The sequence below is a fragment of the Osmerus mordax genome, chromosome 10 (genome assembly GCF_038355195.1).
Source record: "Osmerus mordax isolate fOsmMor3 chromosome 10, fOsmMor3.pri, whole genome shotgun sequence".
Lineage (NCBI taxonomy): Eukaryota > Metazoa > Chordata > Actinopteri > Osmeriformes > Osmeridae > Osmerus > Osmerus mordax.
The window spans coordinates 6,275,016-6,301,247 of record NC_090059.1 but is presented as its reverse complement, the minus strand read 5'-3'; the positions used below and the strand labels follow the sequence as shown (position 1 = coordinate 6,301,247).

Genomic DNA, 26,232 nt, shown 5'->3' with positions numbered 1-26,232 from the left:
CAAGTAGTCGAGAACATTAAAGGAAATTGACATGCGTCTTCAAGGCTTGTGACATGACAGGCCATCATCCATTGAGTTGCTAATTTGCTGCCTGAGTGCATGTTTACGATGAGCACAACCTCTATTTGCACCCTTCATCCATTACATCAAACATCAGGGCCATCCCGAATTTAGAGCTGTACCCAGCAAATGCACTGTAAGGAATAGAAACACCTTAAATCCAGCGTCTCCTGATTTTTGTGTCATGAGAAAACGTAACAGCTATAAAGAACAAAGGCTAGTCATCCCTTACAAAAGTTGTGCCCGTAAATTGAAAGTTTTCTAAAATGAACTGCCAAAAGTAGCAGACATCGGCATCTCATCAGGCCAGTAGAAATGTTCTACATTTTGTATTTAAAGACTGCTGCCACTTTTAATACTCGTATAGCCTATTTATTATATGTTTATTGTATGTACCTGGCCACCAAAGCAAATTCATTGTTTGTGTAGGCTACACTTGGCGAATAAACCTAATTCTGATTGTAGGTTAGGCCACATCAATGCTTAATAAACGGGTATAATGTCATGACAGTGTCCTAGCCAACAACAATCATATTTTAGGAATATATGACACAAAAACAAGGCAATTTATTCCACTTCAAGGATCTGTCTTAGTATTCATAACTAACTGTACCTGGGGTGCTGAGATGTGCTAGTGGACAGATGTAGGGAAAGCAATGCCCAGTTCGTGCGCATGCTCCGCCCAGTCTTTTATCCAGATAGTGGAATCCTTTCCTCCTAATTTTCCCGAGAAAAAAAAAACTTGTGGTGGAAGACAAATCAATGGAAGCAACATTTGTGGGATACATATTTAAGATACAAAGTTTTATGCTTGTATTTGTGGTAGTTAAGCAGACAACAAATCAGTAATTTCGAAGAAAACACTTTTCTCCCGATTGGTGAAATGGTAAGTAGCCTAAAGTTTACGGCTCTTTACCGTGACCACGCACGCATGTCGGTATAGTCGGCACAATTACTTATGTTACTTTACAGTGTTTACAGTGAATAGCAAGCTTATCCTACCAACTTCAGTAAGTTCGTGTAAATAAGGTGTTTCCCATGAAACAAATGTGGTGTGTTGGTGGCATGCATGGTTTCTAAAGTTTGTTTCACCGCTGGCAAAACCAAGACGTTTCAAGACGTTTCAGTAGCCTGTGTATTATTCTACCAGTTGGCTGGCCTGGTTCCTTCGTAAATTCTGAAGACATCCATTCTATTCCCCCAATGATGGTTGATATCCTAGTAATTAACTGTATTCCAGTGTTGTCGGTATTATGAAATTTGGGTCCGTTTTGTAGAGCACATAATAATAGTCATGATTACACTTCAAGTCACCTGCCCAAATCTTAAAATCTAGGCTACAGATTGAGGCTACATCAAGTAGCCTAGCATACTCAAATAAGGTGAATATGTTAACTTAGTTAGCAGAAACCAATTTCTAAACCAGGTTCAATCTTGTCAATCCAAGTAAAAGGTGGGAAGATGAAGATCAATCATACTGGGGACATCGATACTGTTCAATCAATGCACGCCAATGGTATCTCTGGATTACAACATCATAACCAAGCAGGCGAGAAAGACTCGAGAACGTTAAGAATAGTTCAAATTCCCCTCCCCCAGTTTTGATCAATTGTTTATTTTCTTAATCTAAACATAATTCTTGACTCTTTTTGTTGTTGTTGTTTTTGTACAGTCCTACAGTAACCTAAATTTTCACGATTGCTGCTCTTGTTGCACACTTTCTGTTTTCGTAATCAAGATTATTTTATTTTGGAACCCCTCAGTTAACAGCCACAGGCAGAAATAGACCTTCCACCTCACACAGGCAGCATCAACAGCCCAGTCTTGAGTCTTTTTTTTTTTTTTTTTTTTTTACTTAGGAAGGGAATTGCATAAGACAATAGAAAAGAACAACTTGAATCCAGACCACTCAGTTTTGTTTATCATACTACACGATATTGTCTGTTTCCTTGATGCATGTATATTTTTAATAGTTTAATACATCACACTCATTATGGTATTCAAATGCAATGGATGTATTTGCCACTAGATGTCATTGCATTTACCATAATCATTGAGAGATTAAGCATCTAAACTATAGTTTTTTGGTATGCCTAACCATGTATCAGAGAATGCATCTGTTGTACATGATACACAAATCATGAACATATAATCTCTATAGGCAACACACCTCCTTTCTATCTCCCTTTCTTTCTCTTCCTCTTCCCCACTTGGCTAGTAAAATTAGTAAATTGGCATTTTGTTTCAACAAATCTTAAGACACCGTGGGACTGTTCATTTTGGGATCTTTTTGCTGTCCAAATTCAGTTTCCCGTTCAGAATCATTTTTAAATACTCCGGCTGTGTTGTACACAAAGTACTTTTGTAATTCTACATAAACAATATAATAGGAAGTCAAGGCTACGTCTAGATAGCAGTGAAAAGAGACTGATTGTTCTCTCATGTCAGACGAATGTCAGACAAAAGCCAGGACAGGATGTAGGAACTCCCAACAGGTGACATTGTCCTGACGCTTGTATCGCCCCCGGTGGATCAGCCAGCTGAAAGCATGCTACCATAGCCTAGAATCCATCACAGTCAGGACATCTGTTGGTTACCCCTGATTGGTTACCATAAAAAAAAAAGTTTTTGTCCAGATAAATGCTTAGGGCAGCACTCAGCCCAGGCACATAGTTTATGAAGCAGTAGACAAGTAATGAGTAAGCCACTTCCTTTGTGATATATGAGCTACATTTGTAACCCATCTTAATAACATGCCTAAAAAGAGTGTGCCTGTGGGAATGCACCAGAAAGCGCCCCTCTTTAAGACACAAGGAAGAATCGCAAATATCAAATGCAGTGCTTGGCTGAGGTGTCGAGATTAATGTTTCATTCATCTGCTGTTGGAGTTGAGAGCCGGCAGGTCTCAATTTCACACCGTTTCACATTCATGGACTGGCAGCTTCATCAAAGACTTCTGTAGCGCAGCAGGAAGGAAGGAACAGGTGTGGCAGTGAGCAGTAAATGTACAGCAGATAACGGCGGAAAGTGGCTTCAACTACTTCACTTGGCATAATGCTTCATGAGTGTTACAGAAGGATACATTTGCTAATACGCCTGAACAAAATGTATGACCACTTCCCTTATGGAATGTTTTTGAGATTGCATCTGTAATGTTGCACCACTTATGAACGGATCACATAGACCCAATTTATTGTGTAAATAAGAAATGCACTTAGTTCAGCAAGCTGTCTGCAGCCACTACAGCTCTTTTAGAGATGGGTGATTGGAGATAGCCCATGTTTTGTTGTTCCTGAGCCTCCATATTTGTACTTCTGTAGCTAGGGGACTTAGATTCCCAGAGCTGTGCCCCCTGCATCCTCCACAAGAACACAACAGACCTCTGAGGCTAAACCTGAGACTAAGCCTGGTCTGTTTACCCAGCTGTATGTCTATTTACTCTCTAAGAAGCCATGCTTTAATTGCTAATGAATGAACTAATTAGTGCCATCATTCTGTGTTACGTTATGTCAACTTACATGCTGTGTACCTCCTTGCTGGGTTCACAGTTTATCACCCAATGGGCACAGTGGTAGTTTTCTCTATATCAGAGCCCTGGTTTGGTGCTAGTTGGTGTAATTGGTGTGCAGGGGGTTAAGCCCATATGTTTGTAGGGTCTGCTTTTGCTTGCATGTAGGAGGTAGGCTGTTGCCAGGAGTCTGAGCTGGTGATTGGATGGTAAACTGGCTGATGAGTAAGGCTCCCAGAGTCCGCCTCCACATCCTCTTTATGCATGCATGCACGCACTCACTCACTCACACACACACACACACACACACACACACACACACACACACACACACACACACACACACACACACACACACACACACACACACACACACACACACACACACACACACACACACACACACACACACACAGCACTGAAAACAACACACCTCTTATGCACCAAGGGACACTCGTGCAAACACTCCCTCTCGCTCACACACACTTGCAACACTGTCACTTTCCGTCCCTGAGATGTGGAGCTGTGCTTCACTCATCGCGACTCCCCCTCTCCCATACCGAGTTCGCTGGCTGCCTGCGCTTCGCTCCCACTGAAGGACACTGTCATTGACTCATCCCACTCTTTATAAGGACACGGTAATGATGCGAGACCGCCTGGCGTAGTGGAATCACCAGGCAGAGTTGCCTCAAAGACCAGAGGAGAGTCGAACCATGTCTGACTGAGAGTGGAGCTGCTGGAGAACTAGCTGTCATTTTCTGTCACATTCATTTTTGGGGGGTTTACATTCTCAATCCACCATTTGTATTTCTTTTTTCTCATCTTGAAAACCCCTCGGATGGTGTGCGACAAGGAGCGTCAGGTACTGTCACTGCATGGTTTCCCCGTCTGTGCTTTGCCCGATGGTTTCAAACGCAGACATACCAATGGTTCTTGGATTGTCGGATGTTTATTTATTTACTTTATATAGTGATTTCCAGTGACTGAATGGGTTTTGAACATTTATAAAACCTGTCATAAGACGAGGAAAAATAGTAGTTTATCACTTGAACAAGGTTGCTTTTCAGGGTCTGTTTGGAACCCCCCCAAAAATTCTGACCTGAAATGGGTACTATACCTAGTATACACGTGTAACCCTATACATATACTGTATATAAAGTCATATATGGTTCAATGACCCTTATTTACAAAAGTCGGTCAAATGCTGGCCCGGCCAGTGTTTAGCTCAATGCCTTGTGGCAGTATTTCTGTGTTCCACTTATGGCTCATAGTTATCATAGTGTGGTTATATTTGTTATCACATTGCATCTGGTTCCTTATTCTTCCTTTCTTGGATTTGTTTGTATTCCCAAAATGGCGGAATATGGCTTTAGTCTACACTCAAAGATGCAAGATGTATTAAAATTCCGTACTGCCTTCATGACAGTGTCGTTTCTGTGGTTTCATTATCAAAGGGTGTGGTGAAAGTGCAACATGGCTTAACGAAGTGAATTTGACATCTTGCCTTTGTTTGGTCATTTCTGTGCCAGGATATTGTCAATTGGCCTTGTGGTGACGACAGTACATTGTGGTCAGTACTTGGTTTGTAAGAAATACGAAAGCCACATTACTTCAGCCTTGAAATTATAGGGGATGAAATTGCCATCTTGAAATTGAATTATAGACACCGTTCCAGAAATAGATTTGCAGTCCTGTTTTAAAAGCTCATTGACAGGCCTCGGTGGAAAAAATGAATTTTGAATTTGAATGAGTTATTTTTAGTGTCATATGCAGAATAACTGGGTAGTTTTAGTCAGCATCTGATTGAAATCCATCGGTGTCTTTCTGCTAGGGGAGTATAGTCACAACATAAGTATTTCGCTTTATTTCCATCTGATTAAAGCCACTAAGTAGATGTTATGTTTTGGTTGGTCTGTTATTTTAGAAAACAACTGTCAGTGGGAAAGAAATGTATGCAACAGACTGCATGACTCTTAAGAGTCTTTTTCTGAACCCACTGCATTCTTCCTGCACATGAGAGAGCTTTCTATAGCCTAACTCTTGCAGTGCAATCAAATTATTACTGTCAATGGCATATTGTTTGTGGCCTTGATGTAGTCTGGTGCCGAGAAGCCTCTTTTGAATGGTAGTACAGGGGAATATAGCTTGTGTTACATGGAGGTATGTTCTATGTGGGTCATAAACACGGGCCAGAATCTTTATGTTCTCCTACATTTAAAGATATCAGTCAGTAGAACAATTCTTTTTTGACTTTTTGATTTAGAAGTGGATTGAGTCAGTGCACACTGTATCTGTGTATCAGATCTTGCCACTCTGAAAGCATCTGGGTTCATTATACCTTTAAAGAATGTCTCAATGGCTGTCTTCGTGTGTAAGGCTGAGGTTGAAACAATATGATAATTCTTTTTTTCCCGGGGGAGGAAGCCCTGAGCTCATTTCCGTGCGGTGCTGCGATATTGGCCCAATGTCCTGTGGAGTCACACTTGTCCGTGACCTCTGAACTCCTTGATGAAAGACGTGCACAGCTGCTGGAAGGAAGCTCACTCCCTGTCACACACGGCGTTTCCTGCCAAGGTGTGCATGCGCTTCCTGGGTGTGGGTTGGGTGCTTTGCAAGTGGCCTCACCATCTCGAAACGGTTTCTTTTCGTGGGATGAGTATGTGAGGGACTACGCAGGTTCCGGGTTTGTCTTTTGCTGAATTGAGCTTTTCTGTAGAAAGAAACCTGAGTAGGATCTGTTGATGTCACCTTTGGGTAGCTGTTCCTAGGACATCAACCATTTGTATCTAACTTCTGAAAAAAGGCCTGAGGAGTCAGTCACACCTTGGACACCCGGGTCGAGCAAGTCCCAATGCAGACTACGCCTTGTCTTTATTGAGTAGATATCACTACCCCCCCCCCCCCCCTCCCCCCAGTAATAAGGGAGGCAATGTTCCGCCGTGACACACTTCAAAGTAAGGAGCGGCAAGGATGACTGACAAATGCAAGCAGGGCTGCTCCAGAAAATGTCCACGCCTGATAAAGGCACAAAAGGACGGGACATAGTTTTTCTGTTCCTTCAGATGAATGGAACAGGCTTGTGTGACCGTCAGGTGGTCAGTGGCTGTTCCTGTTTGGCGTCAGACTAAACGAGTGTCTCTCCGGAAAAATCTGCGGTGTCTGTGACCTGGTGAGGATGAATTAGAGATGTGTGCTTGCCTGCTTGCTCGGGATATGTTGCCAGCTAGGGTGGCATCATGCTTTGATAAAAGACACACAATCTGAGCTTTTTTTGTCCTACCGTGTCTTTAGTCCACCCTACATGGGAAAAAATCTCCCAGTCCACCCTTGTCGTGGAGGGTGTTCAGGGGGAGGGGAGGTGGTGGTGGGAGAGGGTGGGGGGGTGATGCCCGTCCCCACAAACCCCCTACATCTCCTGTGAATGAGCAGTGCTCTGCATCCTTCCTCTTATTAGGCAGACCAGCGACAGATGCATCCTGCAGCTGCGCACTCCTTCCTGCCTGCTTTTAGACCCTTTTGTCTGGAAGGAGTTTCGACAGCAAAGTTAGGACACCAGCGGAATTTCAATGGGCAGAACCCTGAAAGGAGCAGTGCAGGGAATGGGGGATACTGTGGGGGTGGGTGGGCTCTTCCTCAGTTTTCCATGGTCTCAAGCTCACTGTGCCTAATTGGAGAGTTTTGGCATGCGGTGCCCACTGCACCAATTTTGAAATAGCGATGCTTCCGAATGGACTTCTCCACCAACTGTAGTTGATGCACTGCTTTATGTGCTCTTTTTTTGGGGGGGGGGGGCAGCTAGACTTGACCAGTGTAGCTGGCTTTCATGTTGAATTTCAAAATCTCTGCCAATCGCCCTATTTAGTTTTTGGCTTGTTTTCAAGGTAGCTCACATGCTTTCAGACATTCATATTTAGCTTCATGTTGACACTCCTTTTCTGCTGTCGACCTCCAGATGGTTCGCTCAATACGTTTTGCTACTGAGGAAATTGCAGATTGTCATTGCCTTTTATTCGTCTTGTGAGCGGGTAACTGCTTCCTGGATGTGATTTCGAAATAAACAGGCCAAACGTCTTGATTGGCTGTCCAGGAGGATGTTTATGACCGCGGGCTATTTCTGCTGAGGCCTCCGCCTCAAGTGCCTGTCGGCCCAGTTTAAAGTGAAGGCTGGGAGTTCCCGAGGTTGATTCTAGCTATTTACACTTCTCCAGAAGGCACTTTGCTGCTAAATTAAGACTCTGAGCAACCGACTTGGAAGTGAAATGAATTCTATTTAGTTTAGCCTATTCCAAAACGGTTTCACTTCTTGGTGAAAGTAGAAAATGATCACACATCATGAATTTTTTGGGGTGGGGGAAACAGCCCTTGAAGGCCCCCATCAGGAAATGTAAATTAAAACACACTTGCAGGAATTTAGATTCAAACCATTTTGGTTTGATAAACGTCCATTTCTATGTAGCCTTTCCTGCTTTGCCCTGGCAACGGCTGATGGTGTTCTATGCAATGGATAGGCTAAGCCCTGCCCTATAGGGTCACCCTGAACACTATGGCAGCATGGTCGTGTCTGCAGGGAGAGGAAATATTAGACTTAAAGTGATAGATGCTTACTTTATTAGTTAATTCATCCCTAACATCTATGTAAAAATTGGCTTTTCAGCTGCATACAGTTCAGCACCGATAAACAACGTAATCCTCAGCAAAAATAAGGGAAAACCCCCAAAAATGTCTTAGAGAGAGAAAGAAGGGAAGAAACCATATAAGGAGCAATTCAGTTAAGGATCCCCTCATCCAGAGACAGTGGGTAGTCCTTCATCCTGTCGTAAAGGAGTTCTAGTTTGTATAGAACTTCATTAGAGCTGTAAGTGGTTAGTCTGCGACTCAGTCAGAAGAGCATCTCAGATAGTGAAGCTGTGGCCAGTGTTGAACATCCTCAAATCATTCAAACAAAACATTAACATCATCTTTGACAAGTTTTTACATTTACAAGAGCCACAATATTTTTATATTGGAGTGCACCTGATGATTGGTTGATGTCCTGTAATTAGATGAGAAGCCCATTGTCCATTGTGTTTTTCCTGTATCACAATAGTTCTAATAATAACCCTAACACTATACAACCAATTGGGTCAGTTGGGCTACACGCAGATAACGTGACACTTGTGGCTGGCCATTTTGCTCCTGGTCTTTATTTGTGCTACAGTACAAGAGCCAATTGTGTCTACTCGGTGCACTGTCCGTCCCTGTGAAAGCAAGCTCGGCTGAAGCCATCTGGCCACCAGATGTACCGCCGTTTCTCTCGGCGCCCTCCGTCGAGACACGAGGTTCCAGTGTCAATCTCACAGCACAACGGCTGTGCGATCGGACTGAACAAAAGAGGAGTGAGATAGAGGGCTCGCTCAGTGTTACCTTTACAGCCCGTTAGCAGTGCCAGCTAAAGGGGCATTCTGGTTGCGAGGGGTGTTTTTCTTTGCTCCTGCCCGGAGGGGGTGGTCGGTGTGATCCTGAAAGGGGAGAGTTTGGTTTTTTTCCTTCGGTGGGATGTGACGGCAAGTTATTTTTCTGGAACATGGCGGAAAGCAAGCGGGAGATGCAAAGGGATGGGACAGCAGAGCACTCACCCATTAGAACGTAAGACTCTTGGTCCGATTTGCAGTTTGTGGTGTCCTAGTCGGTGCATGCACAGAAATCCTTCTTTCATGTCACAGGAAGATAGAAGGCAGTTTGAACAACTGTATTCTTAGAGACTGTGATTGGGATGTATTTGGTCATGTGGTGTAGATCAGTTGAGTTGTATTTCCCCTTTCTAAAGTTATTTTCCTCAAGATTTTATGTCACACAGTAGTTTCATTTAGACTTTATAGACACACTGTCATCGCAATAAACCGATCATTGAGCTATTTCCACCCGTTATCCGCTATTCGTGATCTGACAAAGTTAATTCCCTTACAGTTCTATCGTTTAGTGGCATACTGCAGTGTGCTCTGCGGTGGACTTTGTGTTGCGTGTTACTCCTTTGAGAAGAGAACCCTGCTACTGAAGCATTTAAGTCCCTCTGTTCAAGGCTGAACTTCCCACTCACTCTCAGGCACAACAAAGGCGATGGAGAGGGAGGGAGAGACAGAGAAAGAGAGAGATGGGAGGCAGGAGTGGCTCACCAGTCTGCTGAAATGTTTTTGGGACCAACCCCATTTAGAGTGTGTGGGTATGTTCAAAGCAGGAGATCGCACAGGAGTCACTGAACTTTTGGGGCGGACAGATAATACCCCCTCAAACCAGTCATCCCCTTTCTGTACTGCTCCCCCAGAACATCCATGTTGTTTCCTGCTGCTGTTGGTCCTGGATGCCCTGCTTATATCTGTCTCATGTCTCTGAATGCCCTTGGGGTTGGACTTGGAATTTGGCATTGTGTGTTGTGTTTCTCTGTACATATGTGTGCATACACGTGTGTGTTTGTTGTGATATGTATGCCTGCATCTCCCCGGCTGTGTCTGTGTGCATCTGTGTTTCTCGTTGTGTTTATGTCCGTGTGTGTGTGTGTGTGTATGTGTGTAAGGGTGGGGGATGGCGGGGGCAGTTGGGACGTTGCCAGCTGTGTGTGAGATGTGGAGGAGCACTGTTGGCTGTGTCCTGCTAGTTTGTCGAATCACTCGTTTGTTTATCTGCAGAGCTCAGTGCAAAGCCCCTGTTTACTCAGGGGACTACAGTAGACGCCTGCCTGGCTTGTTTGGGAGGCCAGTGCTCCACATCAAGTGGGCTGCAATTAACATACAAATACATCCACGCTGAAGACGACACCCTCCGTAGTCTTGGCAGAGAAATATTGCCAATCTGCCAACAGTCAAGTTCAGAGTGTTGATTTGTGTTTAGGCTGGTTCATTCATGTTTAGACAGGTTTCTATCAGGCAAGTGGACAGCGGTGGGTGGGTGTCAGTCACATGGAGATAAAAAGAAATACCAATAGGAGCTATGCAGAAGAACACAAGTTGTGCACAATGACATCATGGTGTTCACACTATGAAATACCAATTATTTTCAAATCGGCACAGAAAATGATAGCTTTGGATACAGATTCAGCAGTTCCTATGCCCTTGATTTCAACACAGCTCTCTTCCGGTGTGAAACAAGAGCGTTCTGTCTCTGAGTGGGCGCGTGTGTAAATATGCAACGTGTGTTTTTGGCCTCTTTATCCACGAGTTCCGCTACGATGTTGTTCACAGCTGCTTGTGGAGCATGGGTACAACTGCCAGCGCAGCGCCACAAGCCGTCACCTCCGCATCGCCACTTGAAAGTGTCCATGGCAACGGGATGGCAGACAGCAGGCAGTCGCTTAGCGTGAGCTCCTTCCAGACGGTCAACATCCACAACAACAAGGCCAAGTCCATAATCACCAACAAGGTGGCACCCGTCGTCATCACGTAAGCCTTCCGCCGCTGCCGGCCCCCAAATGAGTGTTCTCTCAATTGGATGTTAATCCCCCCCAGCGCTTTGATCACACCCCACCCCCCACCTCTCTTTGCTGTTTATTTGTGGTCCTGTTTCATCTCTCTTTGTCTACCACTGGAAATAAATAAGGAGATGGAGGTGATGTTGTAGGTTGGGATTACCGACAAAATGCTGTTGCTTCTTGGTGACGCCGACGTGTTTGTTTTTTGATTGGTAGTTTTTGTTTGCTGCAGGTACAACTGCAGACAGGAGTTTCAGATCCACGATGACGTCCTCAGAACGAATTATAAAGTGGGTCGGATATCAGATGCGATGCCTGAACATTATTTGGTTCTGGTAAGGAAAGAACACCAACATCCCAGGCGTTCACCCTCCTCAATATCTCCATGTCCCGTCCCCCCCACACACACAAAAGCACACACCACACATATATACAGACACAGAAAAACAGACACACATTTATAAATATCCTTTAAAAAAAATCCGACACTTGGAATTGACTACAGCCAGCCTTGTGCTTACTCATTTCACGTAAATGTGCTCAATTTGCAGAGAAAGCCCAAAGGACATTGTCATGCGTTGTGTTTTCTGATGATGTGTAGCCGCTGAGTGGGGAGCGTTGTCACCTCCCTCTTAAGACTTTGATCTGCTGTCACCTACAACCGGGCTAATTAGGCATGCGATCATCCCCATTGTTAGACAAGAGCTTCTGTTTACTCACTTAGACGACCGGTTGGGCCTAATAGCACCGCGGTATTCACAATTGCTAATGAATGACGAGGGCCTGAAGACCATGTTCTAACATGACCCTACACCCCCCCCCCCCCCCCCGTCTTGATGTTAATTGTTTTGGATGTCCTATAGGGGGAGTACTTCATGGTGCAGGACGTGTACAGCAAGGCGGACGTCCTCAACACCACAGGCATCTATGGGGCGCCCAACTTCCGCCAAGTTAAAGGGGCTAACCCCCTGTTTGGAATGGGCCAACCCAGTCTGAATGGTTTCAAACAGGTCCTCCAAAGGCTCCAGGGCCAAGGATACGAGGTCGGTAGCCCTTTTTTACGGTTATTTTTTCAGTCTGCCAAACGCTTGTCATATTGTTTCGTGTTTTGCATTCTGTAGCTAGTTTAGTGTGATGTTGCCAATCGTCACAACAACACTGGGCTAAGGTGTGCAGGTGCCGTTGTCTTGGTGTCTCACTGGGCCTTTTTCTTCACGTGTTTTCTGTAAATATTTGAAGAGTCAAGTGTCTCTGCCTCGTCTGTGGGTAAGAGATAGAACTAAGCAAACAGAGACTCCCATTCATGTGAAAGGAGCATGGAAAAAAAAATGAATATCTGTCTGGTTACAGCAGATGGAAATGGACTGTCATTGAAATAAAATGACCAAATCTGAAAGCGGCACGCTATAAATTCCTTTCCCATGTGGCTTATGTTGGAATGAAAATTAAGGCTTAGTTTTGGAGGCCCATGCAAGCAAAGACACTCCATCCAACTGAAAATAGATATATTATATTAATGGGTGTGCTCAAGACTTTTGCGAGCACAACCATTGTTCTCTCTCATAAAAAGAACTTGAATATTTGCACTACATAGACAACGTCGGTGACAAAATGTTCGTCTTGGGCCCGATTTTTTTTGTTGTTGCTGCATTTTTTGTGGCAAAAAGTGCCTTGTGTGGCACAAGGGAACTCAGTGCACAACGTCATCACACGTTAGCAACAACGCATAGATACGACGTTATAGTAAGGCAGACAGCGATATCAGCGAGCCCTCAGCATTAGTACCGTAGCTAAAAGTCTAGGAAAGTTGAGGTTACTTTTCGCTAGGTACCTACAAATGTCTTAATCTGCTAGACAAGTGGGTTCCCCTTCGTTCTTTTGGTGAGCAGTCTCACGAGCCCTACTTACCCGGCGTCATGGAGCCGACCAGCTTATTTAGCACTAGCGTTGCTACCTGCATATACCTACAGCTGGCAGCTGTGCTCTGTTTTGCTCCTAGATTCAGACCTAGCCCCAGTACATTTTGTTGATATTCACAGCCTGTAAACATACCCATCTCCAACCGACAGAAGCACACCTCACAATTTCCCTAGAAATTGTACCCTCTAGTTTCTAAATTATATTTCTTATTCTGTGTGCAGGAGGTGATTTTCTTCTGTGTGCGAGAGGAGCCGGTGGTCTTTCTTCACTTGGAGGACAACTTTGTACCATACACCCCCAGGAGGAAAGAGAACCTCCATGAGAACCTTCATGGCCTGGACAAGGAGGCGCAGGTGGAGAACCTGGAGCTAATTATCCGAAAAGAGGTCCGTCATGTCAAAACGATGCAGTTATCTCTTGAACCTTTACACAGCATACAATGCTGATCCAGCTTCAATGAGCCTGGAAATTCATGTACTTCCTCAATACTAAATGGACTGTTCTTCATTTACAAAGCGCTTTTTTGTAACTTTACGGCAGGCAATACAGAGACTAAGTCACAAATTAGATATTTTAAAATCGCTGTGATGTTAAACTGTATTTAATCCCCTAGCTCCACGACTTCGCCAAGCTCAACGAGAACGTGTTCTACGTCTACAACGACATCGAGCACTTCAAGGACGAGCCCCAGAAGATGGCCATTGCGTGCGAGGAGGACATTCACGTCACTGAGGAGGTCTACAAGAGACCCATGTTCACCTCGCCGCTCTACAGGTGCTGTTTACCTAGCCTTTATTAGCATCCGTTGCTAGCAAGCCACCTCAGGGCCCCACAACGTCATAGTGGCATGGTTTAGATAAACCCCCGCTGCAAGCGAGCAGAGCAGTGCAAGCAAGAGAGCCAGGTTGTAAATAGAGGAGCTTGTTTGTGCAATGGCTGAGTGGCCTGCTTTGTGAAGGAGGAAGATTGCGGCATCCTGTTTGTAATCAGATCAGCGTTGCCGGAGGTTTTATTGATATGTAATGACTAGCTCACAACATTTCCAGGCCAAGTGAATATGTCATCCCCTCTGCCCCCAACCCTCCCAGTACACTAAAACCATCTGGGTCAACAGCAAATCCTTTGAGAATTCCCTGTCCTAAACATCAAGCATAGGAAAGGGACTTTTTGATGCAGCGCTTTTTAACATGATGGGTAGAAAGAGTATTTAAGAGGCCAGTCCTTTATGCGAATGGGTATCTGCCCACAAGTCCCCCTGTACAATTGAGCAGGGTGTTTCCAACACGTGAGATCGACGCCATGCCGCTCAAGACGCTGCAGATCTGTCCTGACTTGTTGTTCTTTCACGTTTACCATGTTTCACCCGCTTTGAGGCCATGTTGACAAAACAGACACCGTATTTTTTTTCCCACCAACAACTTAATAACAGTTGTCTTCTCTTTGTCTCATGTGTGTCTCTGTGTCTTCCTGCCTGTGTTTATCCAATCTCAGGTACCACAGACTACCACTGCCGATGGAGGGCGCTCCTCTGGAAGAGGACTTCGATGCCTTTGTCAGCATTCTCAGGGTAAGAGACCGTTGTCGTCATGGTCTAACTGATGATAACAGTCTCAACCCAATCATTATGACTCCTGTATTTCTATATTAGGGATTAGGTTCCTCCTTTTTTCTCTCTCTCTTCAGCAATTTGTTTTGAAGTGCCATTAAGGATATTCACGAGTGGAACATTCTAGAACATCTGGAGTATCTCAGGGAGGTGGACGGAAGGCCAGGCGAGCTTTGTGTTAACACTGCCTGGGCCTGTCACCGTGTACGTACCATCAATCCCCCAATAATCATAATAGTTATGAATATGACACGAGGCCTCGAGTCTAAACTGCTGTGCCTCGGTCGACCCCTTGGCAGTAGAGGGAGACAGGGACGTCCGCTCACAGCGTTGTATGGTTTCCGTCTTGGGACAGGATGTGCCAAGTCCTTTGGTTGCGTTTGGCCTTTTTTGGAATGACTTGTGTATAGAGGACTGTCCTGTTCCCTGCGGTTGGAAAATGGTTCAATTTTTGGCAAGTATGGACCCAGTGGTCTACTGAATTCTGTCTCTCTCTGTCTCTCTGTCTCTCTCTCTCTCTCTCTCTCTCTCTCTCTCTCTCTCTCTCTCTCTCTCTCTCTCTCTCTCTTTCATTTTCTCTCTTTTTCACTGCAACACACACACACAGACGGCAGTGTTGTTCTGCTGTGTCTCATCTCTGTTTGCTAAACGACTGTAACTCATGTTTGCACTCTGCAGGACTGGTGACTGCTTCCTGCATGGTCTCTTACTTCCTGGTATAGAAGTTGAAAGAGGGCTTAAGTTCAAACCGCAGTTTTTCTCGTTTTCGGTTTTAAGTGTTAAAATTTGCTAAAGGAAGTTTGCCAAGATACAAAATGTGTCCAGTCGGCACTAAGGAAAATTGGGATTTCACGATTTCCGTCACTTGATCCACAGTGTCATATTCTGAGTAGCAGCAGTTAAACGGCGGATTTGGACTTTTCAGCTTTAAAGGCGAGTTGCCTTGTCTCATTTGTGCCGAGAGAGACACCTGTATGCGCTGTACACTTTTTGGTCATTGTAGAGAAACCTTTATATGTAGACATTACCCGTTGCTTTCATTGTTGCCATGAAGTAACGTACAGGTGCTGGTTTTTAGGAGAGCCCTCACCTGCTGCTGCGTACCGACCCGCCCAGGCCCACGCCGGCCCTGCTGTTCAGCTGCCAGGTGGGCGTGGGCCGCACCAACCTGGCCATGATCCTGGGCACCTTGGTCATGAACCGCCTAAAGGGCACGGCAGAGCTGCAGTAAGACCATAACACAGTCCCACTCTGGGAAAAGCTCAAACAAATTCTGTTGCGGGAAATAGCATCATCTGACACATCACACATTTGTCGTAACACTTCGTAGCAATACTGCGTGAAACGACGTAAGATTTCAGGATGTTGCATGTTTTCAGGAGCGAGGAGGTTCCACCGTCCGAACCGAAGCCACTTTTCCAGGTCATCCAGAACTTGGTCAACAAGCTGCCTAACGGGCAACAGGTGATGGAAGAGGTGAGCGATACAAGCACATTAGCATTATAATGCTGAAAAAATATTCCTTTGCGTTTCATATTGTAAACGAATGGAAGATTCATGCTTGCAGAAATTCATGCTGACAACTTCAAACACGTTTCTGCCCCTTTTTTGTGCGTCAGGTGGACCAAGCTATTGGCCTTTGTTCAGAAATGCACAACATCAAAGACGCCATATATGAAAATAAGAAGAAGCTGGAGGGGATAGGAGAAGATTATCAGATTCAGGTGAGACGTGCAGTACATTTACAGCTGCCGTGTTGTTTTCTAAATCTACTAAGTCGGCATGAAAGCCCTTTATCCACTGTAAGGTGCTCAGCCCATCAGAGCTGTGAATGTGTTATGACCTGAGAGCAGTGTTAGCGCTGTACCTGCACACCTTTTGGAAATGAGACAGGAGGAGATCAAAGCAGTACGGACAACAGCTTGCCTTTTCAGACTGCACTCCTGGATCTTAACCGTGGCCAGCCAATTAGGCGTAACACGTATACAAGCTGACAAGAAGTCCAACGGGGGCTGGGATTAATGTGAACAATTTCAAACTAGCTAGCACTATGTTGAAGGGTCTAATGTCTTGTCATCTCTACCAGGGAAGCAGTACCAAAGACTACTTTCTTCAGCGAACAATGCAGAGCTTGGAGCGTTACTTTTATTTGATAGTGTTCAACGCGTACCTCCACGAACAGGTTAGACTCATTATTTCACCTCGTCCTGAACGGTTTGATCATTTTGCTCACGTAGTCGTATGAAAATTAAATATTTGTTTTTAGTTTTTGTTTGTTTCATTAACGGTATGTTGTCTCTGTGTGGCGTCTGGCAGTATCCTCTGGCGTTTGCGTGTAACTTCAGCCAGTGGATGTGTGCACACGCGTGGGTGTACAGGCTCCTGGCCTGTATGGACCTGTCTGGGATGTCTGCCCCCGCCGACCTTGTCACCAGAGGGGCACGCGTCCTGGTAACCTCCCATACTTTCTCTTTACTGTCCAAAATGGACCCATGTTTTGGAATACATTTGTAACAAATAAATTTATATAGGTGTTCTAAACAAATGGGTTTGTAAGTTGACTGTGTGTGTGTGTGTGTGTGCAGGTTGCTGATGAGTACTTGGCCCCAGATGTGCTCAGCACCATGAAAGAGATGAAGGTTGCCAATTTCAGACGCGTGCCCAAGATGCCAATCTACGGGATGGCACAGCCCACAGCAGAGGTAAAATCTCCAAGCAACACAGAATATTACGATAGATGATGCAATGTACAATAATAAAGGTTAATATTGTAGGGGATACCTTTGCATTCTAGAGATTGACTGAAACCAACTGAACGCATTACGTTTAATGGGCCATAACTGCTGTCCAAACGTTTGTGTGTTTGTCTGTGTCTGTGCGCAGGCAACGGCTGCAGTGTTGGCCCACCTGACGGACGAGAAGCGTAAACACAGCCACGTTCTCTGGGTAAACCTGCAGGAGGAGCTGGTGCTGGAGGGGAATGGACAGGTGTTCATCCCCAGAGAGCCCTCCTGTCTGGACCAGGACATCTCTGTCCCAGCCTCTGACACCCAGCAACTGGAGGTGACCAACTCTTAAAACATTTTCAATTTCATTCTTACCTGTTCACTTTTTGCATGACACCCAAGTCAAATCCACTGGATCTTACTGTAGGTATCTCTGTTATATTGATTGATCTCTCAACAATTGGTAGATTCTAACCTACAGCTACATCTTGGAAAGCAAAGAGCTGCTATGTGTGTGTGCCATGTTTTCCTGACAATAATGCACCCCCCACTCACCCACCCATCCACCTCCCTTGTCCTCAGAAACTAGAGACAGCCCTGAAGGAGGAGATCCTGAGGGCCCAGAAGTGGTTGGAGGTGATCCTGGAGCAGGAGAAGCAGATGAAGATGTTCAAGAACTGCCTGACGGTGCAGGAGGTGTTCAGCCAGCAGGAGAGCGTTCACCAGGGCCTCATTTACAGACGCATTCCCCTTGACGACTGCAGCGCGCCCAGAGAGGAGGTAACGTCTGGCAGACATGTGCACACACACACACACTTTCAACCAGAGACAAGCCCAAATCAAAGAAAATTTATTAAAGCCAACTAAAAGAGCATCCTTACTGCAGACAGTTTTTGTGAACGCACTGCCGTGGCGTGTTGTTTTTCGTCTTTAGTGTGTGTTGTGTGTTGTGTGTGTGTGTGGATGTGTGTGTGTGTATGTGTGTGGAATAGAGATACAGTATAAAGCTCCCCCTAGTGGTACAAGGTGTTACATGTAACCACTGATTGTGAGCTCAGTGTTGTGTGTGTGCGTGTCGTGTAACTCTCCTCAGGACTTCGACAAGCTAATGGAGGCCATGAAGTCTACCTTGGCAGAGGACTCCCACTCGGCCTTTGTCTTCAACTGCTCCAACGGCAAGGGCAGGACCACCACAGCCATGGTCATGGCTGCTCTCACTCTCTGGCACTTCAACGTAAGGGGCTGCTTGAAACACAACATTGAGTCCAGGGGCTAGAGGAGGATTCTGAGGATTATTTTATTTTTATTTTTTTGGAATTCATTCTGAAGTTGTTCTTTATCCGTTAAATAGAGTAAAAGTTAGTTCATATAAAATGGTCATTTTGACAGAGCGTTGTTGATGCCCTATTTCTCTATGTAGGGCTTCCCTGAATTTGGCGATGATGAGATAGTGAGTGTTCCCGATGCCAAGTACACCAAGGGGGAATTTGAGGTAGGTAACGTTCTTGCTTCTATTGTATTCTGCCACTCTTGTTTTTGGGATGGAGGAACGTCTGGTGGTGATATCCTGTTTGGATATCAACCGTCTGGTGTGTGGTTTAGCTGTTTCCCTGTCAGCCCCCCTTTTCACAACACCACAGTCTGTTTCAGTCTCATTTTGATAAATAACCAATCATTTATGACTAATAAATATCCACCTTGCTCCAAAAACCCTATTTCCAAATCCACCACAAAACGGAGCATGGAATATCCCTGCGCTTTGTACAGCTTCCCCTCGCACCCAAAGACTGAAAATAGACAAACAAATACAGAGGCCATATTCATTCTACTGAAATAGTCCCTCTGAAAGCCAGCGGGGGGGGGGGGGGGGGGGGGGTTCGAGCGTGAATCAGCGCTGTCTTAATGGAACCTGCTGGGTCAGTGTTTAGAGCTGTAAACATGGCCACTGTGAAAGAGGCCAGACTCGGCAGGCTTGGCTCACAACGGCCGCATACCGTTCACAGCGGCCCAAGAGGGGCCAGTGTCTGGGACACGCAGGGTGGTTGCCATGGGAAACGTCTGGTTCAGTTCTAGCCGCGCTCCGCGAGGTGAGGTGTGACTCTATTGTGCTGTTCTGACGCCTCAGTGAATCGTGCGCAGCCTGGTAAATGCCGCCCACAGTGAAATGCTGGGCTGTCTGTGGAAACCTTAGGACTCAGTCAACCACGATATGGAGACGGTAATGTTGATGTTTCCCAGTGTATATCTGTATAGTTTTGTTATGTACTGTGCACGTGTGCACTGTATGTCCCAAATAGCCTTTCATCTGTTCAATCTGGGACATTACCATTAAATGTGATATCTTTCATTTTTACTCTCTCGCTCCCCCCCCCTCTCTATGCGCACACACACACACAATATATATATTATATATATATACACAAAATAAACGCAGTATCCCAATCAACGTCTGTAAAATCAAAGCAGTTTAACCGAAAAAACCCAAACGGATGCACACAGAATTCCATGTCAGTGCACTTTTCTGAGCTTGCCAAATAGCCACTGCAGCACGCACACAGAAGTCCAGGGGCCTCATGTATAAAGGATTGTGCAGCTTTCATACCAGAAGATGGCGTACGGCCAAAACTTGAAAAGTACCTACGCACAGAAATATTCACATGTATAAAACCGGTTGTACGCCAGGTCCTGCGCACCTTTCCTTTATAAATCACAATCAACGTGACATTGACCGCACGTGAACGAGCCACTGACCCCGCCTTGCCTCCTCCCATAAATGAATATGCAGATGGACTATAAATGCGCTCCTGAGGTCATTTCTTTGTCTGAATTACCGTATTTCTTCGAATAAACGCCGCCCTCGAATAAACGCTGCACCAAAAATGAACGTTATTTAATACACGCCGCAGCGTTTATTCGAAAAAATACGTGACTGTGAGATCGAAGTTCTGACAACAGAGGTGGAGGCGAGAAAATGTGTCCTGTTTCTCGGCCTGTCATCAGGTATTAGGGTTAGCGTGACATGCATTTCCTGAGTGATTTTGTCGTTCGTTTGACACCCTCAAGTTTAACATGTTATTAAGTGGTGGCGGATTAAACAGAAGGCTATATAGCATTTCCCGTTTTGGGTTTTGGCATTTTGATGTGATCATCCACATTAATGATCAAACTTTTATTTTTATGTTTTTTGAATAGTCAACGTCATAAACGTAGTAGTGGAAACTTTATTTTGTAATGTTTGGTAAGTTTCTGCACTTTTCAGTTAGAATTCGCCACGTTACAGAGCCAGACAAGACTTTGCGGACGGTCCGCACATTCTCACGTCTGCTTGTGCGTGAAAACCAGCGTACGCAAGCTTTTTGTGCGTACGCAACGTTTATACATGAGGCCCCAGGTATTGGACTCGGCACACAAGTCAGAATTGAGGTAGTCTAAGAAAACATTAAAAAACTAAAGAAAGTTTCTAACTGATAGGCCTACCGATCATCTTATTTTGACTAATACATAAAACAATATTACATGAAGCTAAAAAAAAAAAAATGAATGCGAAAGAAATGTCCGCGCTCGCATCAACTATGGATGTCCCTTCCAAAGCTGATATCAAACTTGCATCCCTTAACTGTTGTATAGTGGGTTAAGCAAAGGGAGTTTCTATAGCCTAGTAGTGCATTGTGCAAGCAAGCTTGAAAGAAAAAACTGATATGAATAGTTTTATGTCTAACAACGCCCCTGCCGAGGGCTGTGGATAGTGGGTGCTGATGTCACTGTTTGGCTGACACAAATTGTTGTGGGGTTACAGGGTTTGGCCTGCAGGTCTGGTCATGCGTACATACTGTAAGACTGGGTCTACTGGGCCAGCTCCAGTAGGTTAACAACACATTGCATAAACAGCACAACGGTGGGATGAGGCTCGACACTCCTTCCCACCAAAATCAGGTCATGACTAATAGCTGGCTCAGTTGGCAGCCACTTGGGTCATGCTGGTTGTGAATGCTTCGCACCAGCTGGTGCACAGTTTCCACTACTAACTAATGTTTCTCTTAAACTTTCCAAAAGACCAAGGATTTAAAGTAGTTTTTTGTGTGTTTAGTGTTGTCACGGTACCAACATTTCAGTAGTTACATGTACATTTATTCATTTAGTAGACGCTTTTATCCAAAGCGACTTCCAAGAGAGAGCTTTACAAAAGTGCATAGGTCACTGATCATAACAACGAGATAGCCCCAACATTGCGGGTAGCCAAAACATGAAGCATACATTGTGAAAAACCAAATAAGTTCCAAAGGCCAGAACCACAAGAGCATGTAGTTAAACAAGTTACAATTAAACAACATGAACCTCAAAAGTGCAAGAGTGTACCAGAAGAAAAGCAAGCAACAGTTACCAATACCAGTGAAATTTCACGGTACCCCCATACCATTTTCGATACCTAAGAAAAAAACTAAAATAGGTTACTGAACAACTCTCATTTGTTGACAGTAACAGTCACCTACAATATCTAAGGCTGAAGCCAAATTACAGTATGACAACAGCAGAACATTAATACAGACTGAGTGATTAAGCGAACTCAGCAGATGTCTTAGAGATAATTTGTAGAGCTAAAAAATCTGAACAAAAAAATCAAAAATCTGCCTCACACCCAAAGTATTTCCATGTGGCTCTTCCACTTTTCTTGTTGACAGCCTTTAGTGGGGCCTCTGCAGCATTAGCTGCTTGTCCAGTGTTGCCAATTTAGCGACTTTGTCGCTAAATGTAGCGACTATTCACCTTCCCTAGTGATAAGATGTAAATTCTGGAGAAGGCAGGCCGGAAGGAGTCACGACAATTATAAAAGGGTTGACTCGGTTTTATTAGCTCGACGTCGGATCATGCCACCAATCCACAACAGAGTGGCTAGCATGAGTGAAGACTCTCTCTTACAAGAGTGCTTAAATACAGTATCTGGACATGTTCAAACATAGAATGCACAGAATTGCTTCCTTAACGGGTCTTCAGTGGTCAGTACACTGATACACTAGAACGTTCAACAGGTGAAGTGGTCGTTAATCACATAAGCCTTATTTGTACATGATTTTCCTCACTGTCTCCCCACTGTCTGGACTGCATGCTATATTCTGCTCAGAGGGAGCCTTGCTGTATGACCTCTTGACCTTACAGAGACACAAGCTGTACATGTACCCAGAAACTCTGCCTTACAGTTCCTTCCTCTTTCTATATTTGTAAATCAATTTTAAGTGATTTGCATCCTGCGAAACCTCTCTACAAATGTCTAATAAGCCTGCACCCTTTAAATCACTATGGAATCAAATTAAATTCCCATCACAATTACCAATGATGCATGAGTTATCAGCCATCTGTAACCTATACTCGCATAACCAAAATCCCACTCCACACTTGACAAAGAGTGAGTAAAAGATCATGCGGCTAATCTACTCTACACTTCACACTTAGACAATCCCTTGGTCAAAACTCCTTTCCGGTTAAGGATAAAATCACCAAATGTCATCTAGTGTGACAAAACTAATTCACAACACTCACATGCTAAATATACATAACTCTCAACAAAATTATTACTTCACCCCTAAATATTATTCCTTAATACATCCCTACGACTAGGAAGGCTGTAAACATTTTTTATTTTTTATTAACATCACACGCAAACAAGTTCCAAGAAAGAGAATGTCTTCTATTCGTGGTTCAGCCGAACTCCTCATACAGAACTCATCCATTCCCCTTTTTATAAATATATTTTGAACAGGTTCGTTCTCTTAACAGCTATGGGACCACAGGTAAGCAGAAGTTAATATAACCATTCAAAAATGACAATCAAAGTCTGCTCACCTGCTGGCACCCTTTTGCTGAAGATCCTGTTCGTGACGCCACTTGATAAGATGTAAATTCTGGAGAAGGCAGGCCGGAAGGAGACACGACAATTATAAAAGGGTTGACTTGGTTTTATTAGCTCGACGTCGGATCATGCCACCAATCCACAACGGAGTGGCTAGCATGAGTGAAGACTCTCTCTTACAAGAGTGCTTAAATACAGTATCTGGACATGTTCAAACATAGAATGCACAGAATTGCTTCCTTAACGGGTCTTCAGTGGTCAGTACACTGATACACTAGAACGTTCAACAGGTGAAGTGGTCGTTAATCACATAAGCCTTATTTGTACATGATACAACGCTGAGTGTGTGTGTGTGTGTGTGTATGTGTGTCCAGGTAGTGATGCAGCTGGTGCGCCTGTTGCCGGATGGCCACAGGATGAAGAGAGAGGTGGACATGGCCCTGGACTCAGTCAGTGAGACCATGACCCCCATGCACTACCACCTGAGGGAGATCATCATCTGCACCTACAGACAGGTAGGGGGCGACACACACACTCACAGAGCTCCTCTACTGAATTGGTGACAGTTACATGGCCTCACCAAACCTATATGGGTGTAGCATTAATCATGCAAATACATTTGAATGACTCACTCCACAAAATTTGGGTTCTTTTCAATTGAGGTAAACATGAAGTAGCAAAGGTCTTGAATGACCCAGTTGCTGCACATGGAGTTGCTGCAGTTCCTCCTGATGTCCCATAGATGGTGGTAAAATCCTATTCTGGTAGTTGAAGCTCCGGTCATAGACTTTTGAATAGAACTGACCCAGCATTAACTGTATGTGATAAACCATGAGCATTAGTCAGTTGTTAAGTACCAGTAATGCATTTAAATGTCCCCTAGCAGCAAGTGAATCACGTCACATCCTCTCACTTCCCTTTCTGTTTGGCTCAAGGGTTTGTTGATACCATAGAATGGAAACGTAAAAGCTGTTTTTCTAGAGCTATCGATTACCTGAGGGACTTTGAGAAATGAGTTCCCTATTTTGTTAAACGGCTGGTAAACCCATTGTTTTCCAGTCTGTTAGGGGCTGAGAAATCAAGTTTTCGATTCTATGAAACAAATGCTATCAATGATAGCGTTGCCTCTGTCCTGTCTGTGTAGATTTAGTTTGTGACGGTGTAGGCGGCTACACTGGAGGCAGCAGTTTGGACAGGAACCCTGCTCTGTTTTAGCCATTTGTAATGCAGACTATAATCAATGTGCTTCTGTGCAGTCAGTCAGCTCTGCACATGGGCTAGAGGTACCCAGCCCTGTCTCCACAATATCAATGGGCCTCATTGTCCTACCAGCTCTCTGTCTCTCCCTCCGCCCCCCCCCCCCCCAACCCCGTTCTTCTCTGCCCTTGCTTGGCTCCCTCTTCGCTCTCGCTCATTCACTCGCTTTCGTTCTTTTTCCCCTCTTCTTTCTCGCACTCTTTCTCTATTTGTCAATCGCTCGGTTTCGAGTCCTCCTCTTTCTTTTTGCCTCGGTCTCTCTTGACTCCAACCTCTCATTCCAGCTCTTTCTGGATGTTTCTCAGTTGGTTTAAAATGTATTTGCATCGGCCTTCTGTTCACGGAAGACATGCCCTCTAACTGCTCCACACGCACCAGTACATCACAAATACACCTTTTCTCTTCATGTATTTTCTCCTTTTTAGGATTAGGTGGTTTATCATTTTTTTTGTTACTTGACGTCATTACATGTGTTGAATGAAGAGTCTTTGTGCTTCCTGCGGAGTGCCTGTCATGGGTGATTATCTCCCAGCCTGTAGCAGGAGGGACCCCCCAGCTTCCTCCCTTCCTTCCCCATTCGGAGCCCCCTTTGCGGGGCGTGCTGAGGTTGGCACCCCTGTTCCCTCCTGGCCTTTGGCCTCAGCGCTGCGCCATCGGGCCCAGGTGATAAACAGTGCCAGATGTGGCTGGACGAGGGGTAAAGGAAAGCAGAGATGGGGGAATGGGGAGCAAGACCCCCCCCCCCCCCCTTACATTTACCACCATCTAGCCCCCCCGCACACCACTGACAGTGGTTGGAAAATGTGTCTTTTATAGACAGAAATGGACCCAAAACCATGATCGTGTGCTCTTGGAGCAGGCTCAGGGGGTCGGGTCTGTTCTCAAGGCTTAAGCGGGGGTTGGGGAAGATGGGGGGGGGGGGGGGGGGGGGATTGGTATTCACTGTAAATCCCTTTTGCCGACCACACGTGACGCACAGTTCCAGACGGGTCTTCGGTGGTCAGCGGGGAGTCCCAGCCAAGGCACACTCCCTTGGTCTGGGGGGGCGCCTTCATACATCCTCCCCCTCCTCTCCTCCTTCACCCTCTCTGCAGCAGAATCAGCTGGAGGACCCTTTCTCTGTAGTGAGGAGCTGGTGGAGTATGCTTTGTCCACAATTTGTCTTGTAACTAGTGAAAATCTGTCTTTTTCTTAAACTGTAACCCTCCAAGTTCATAGGAGACAATATAACATAGGAAACCCAGCAGTCCTGTCAACATTTTGTGAATGGAGGGAAAGATCCAATTTTTGGATCAAAATGATCTGTCCTTAGCAAGCAACAGCTATTTTGATTTCCCTCTGTGCATCCCATGCTGGGAACACAAACACCAATTATTCCCATCCCTGCCGAGAAAGTCCTCTCGGAGTGAATGAAAAGCCGACCACGCTCTGCGTGCGTTACTTAAAGAAAGGCCCTCATGGTTTGGACGGCGCAGCGGAAAAATATTTTCAGAAAGGGGAGAATGTTGTGAGCAGGTTTTTTGAGGCTAGGTAACGGACGTCACCGGGAAAGCAAGGATTGGAGCCCTGGATTTTGAAGGGGGGGGGGGGGAGACTTGGGGAGAGAGGGAACTAAATGATATGGTGCACAGATAGCTAAGCTACAGAATGAATAAACCAAATTGAGCAGTCAATTGGAGCAGTTTGATCAAAAATAATATATACTGTATATATATCTACTTTTTTAAATTTATTATCCCTCATGGACCAGCAGCCTTTCACCCTTGTGTAGCATTCTGGGTGGGAGCTGATGTCCGAGGGCAACATTGGGGTAAAGGACCTTTCACTCTCCTGAAACAGGTTCTTATGCCCGAAGTGCATAAGAGCCCG

At 45.0% G+C, this 26,232-nt stretch overlaps 1 protein-coding gene across 5 annotated transcripts in view; it reads left to right on the top strand.

Annotated features, from left to right (window-relative positions):
- Positions 1–855: 855 nt before the first annotated feature.
- The window catches only part of pald1a (phosphatase domain containing paladin 1a), a 56,307-nt gene continuing 30,930 nt past the window's right edge, over positions 856–26,232 (top strand). For 2 of the 5 annotated variants that reach the window (XM_067245444.1, XM_067245447.1), the window contains exons 1-18: positions 9,141–9,193; positions 10,783–10,980; positions 11,242–11,344; positions 11,873–12,052; positions 13,151–13,315; positions 13,543–13,703; positions 14,421–14,496; positions 15,614–15,762; positions 15,915–16,011; positions 16,155–16,259; positions 16,622–16,717; positions 16,852–16,986; positions 17,121–17,237; positions 17,419–17,598; positions 17,844–18,041; positions 18,355–18,495; positions 18,682–18,757; positions 23,485–23,621. In XM_067245444.1, the coding sequence (XP_067101545.1) occupies positions 9,153–9,193; positions 10,783–10,980; positions 11,242–11,344; positions 11,873–12,052; positions 13,151–13,315; positions 13,543–13,703; positions 14,421–14,496; positions 15,614–15,762; positions 15,915–16,011; positions 16,155–16,259; positions 16,622–16,717; positions 16,852–16,986; positions 17,121–17,237; positions 17,419–17,598; positions 17,844–18,041; positions 18,355–18,495; positions 18,682–18,757; positions 23,485–23,621 (2,355 nt within the window). In that variant the 5' untranslated portion in view covers positions 9,141–9,152. Of the gene's footprint in view, positions 947–4,184; positions 4,431–9,131; positions 9,194–10,782; positions 10,981–11,241; positions 11,345–11,872; positions 12,053–13,150; positions 13,316–13,542; positions 13,704–14,420; positions 14,497–15,613; positions 15,763–15,914; positions 16,012–16,154; positions 16,260–16,621; positions 16,718–16,851; positions 16,987–17,120; positions 17,238–17,418; positions 17,599–17,843; positions 18,042–18,354; positions 18,496–18,681; positions 18,758–23,480; positions 23,622–26,232 lie in introns of those variants that run through there. The other 3 variants (XM_067245446.1, XM_067245445.1, XM_067245443.1) reach the window with 3 other exon arrangements.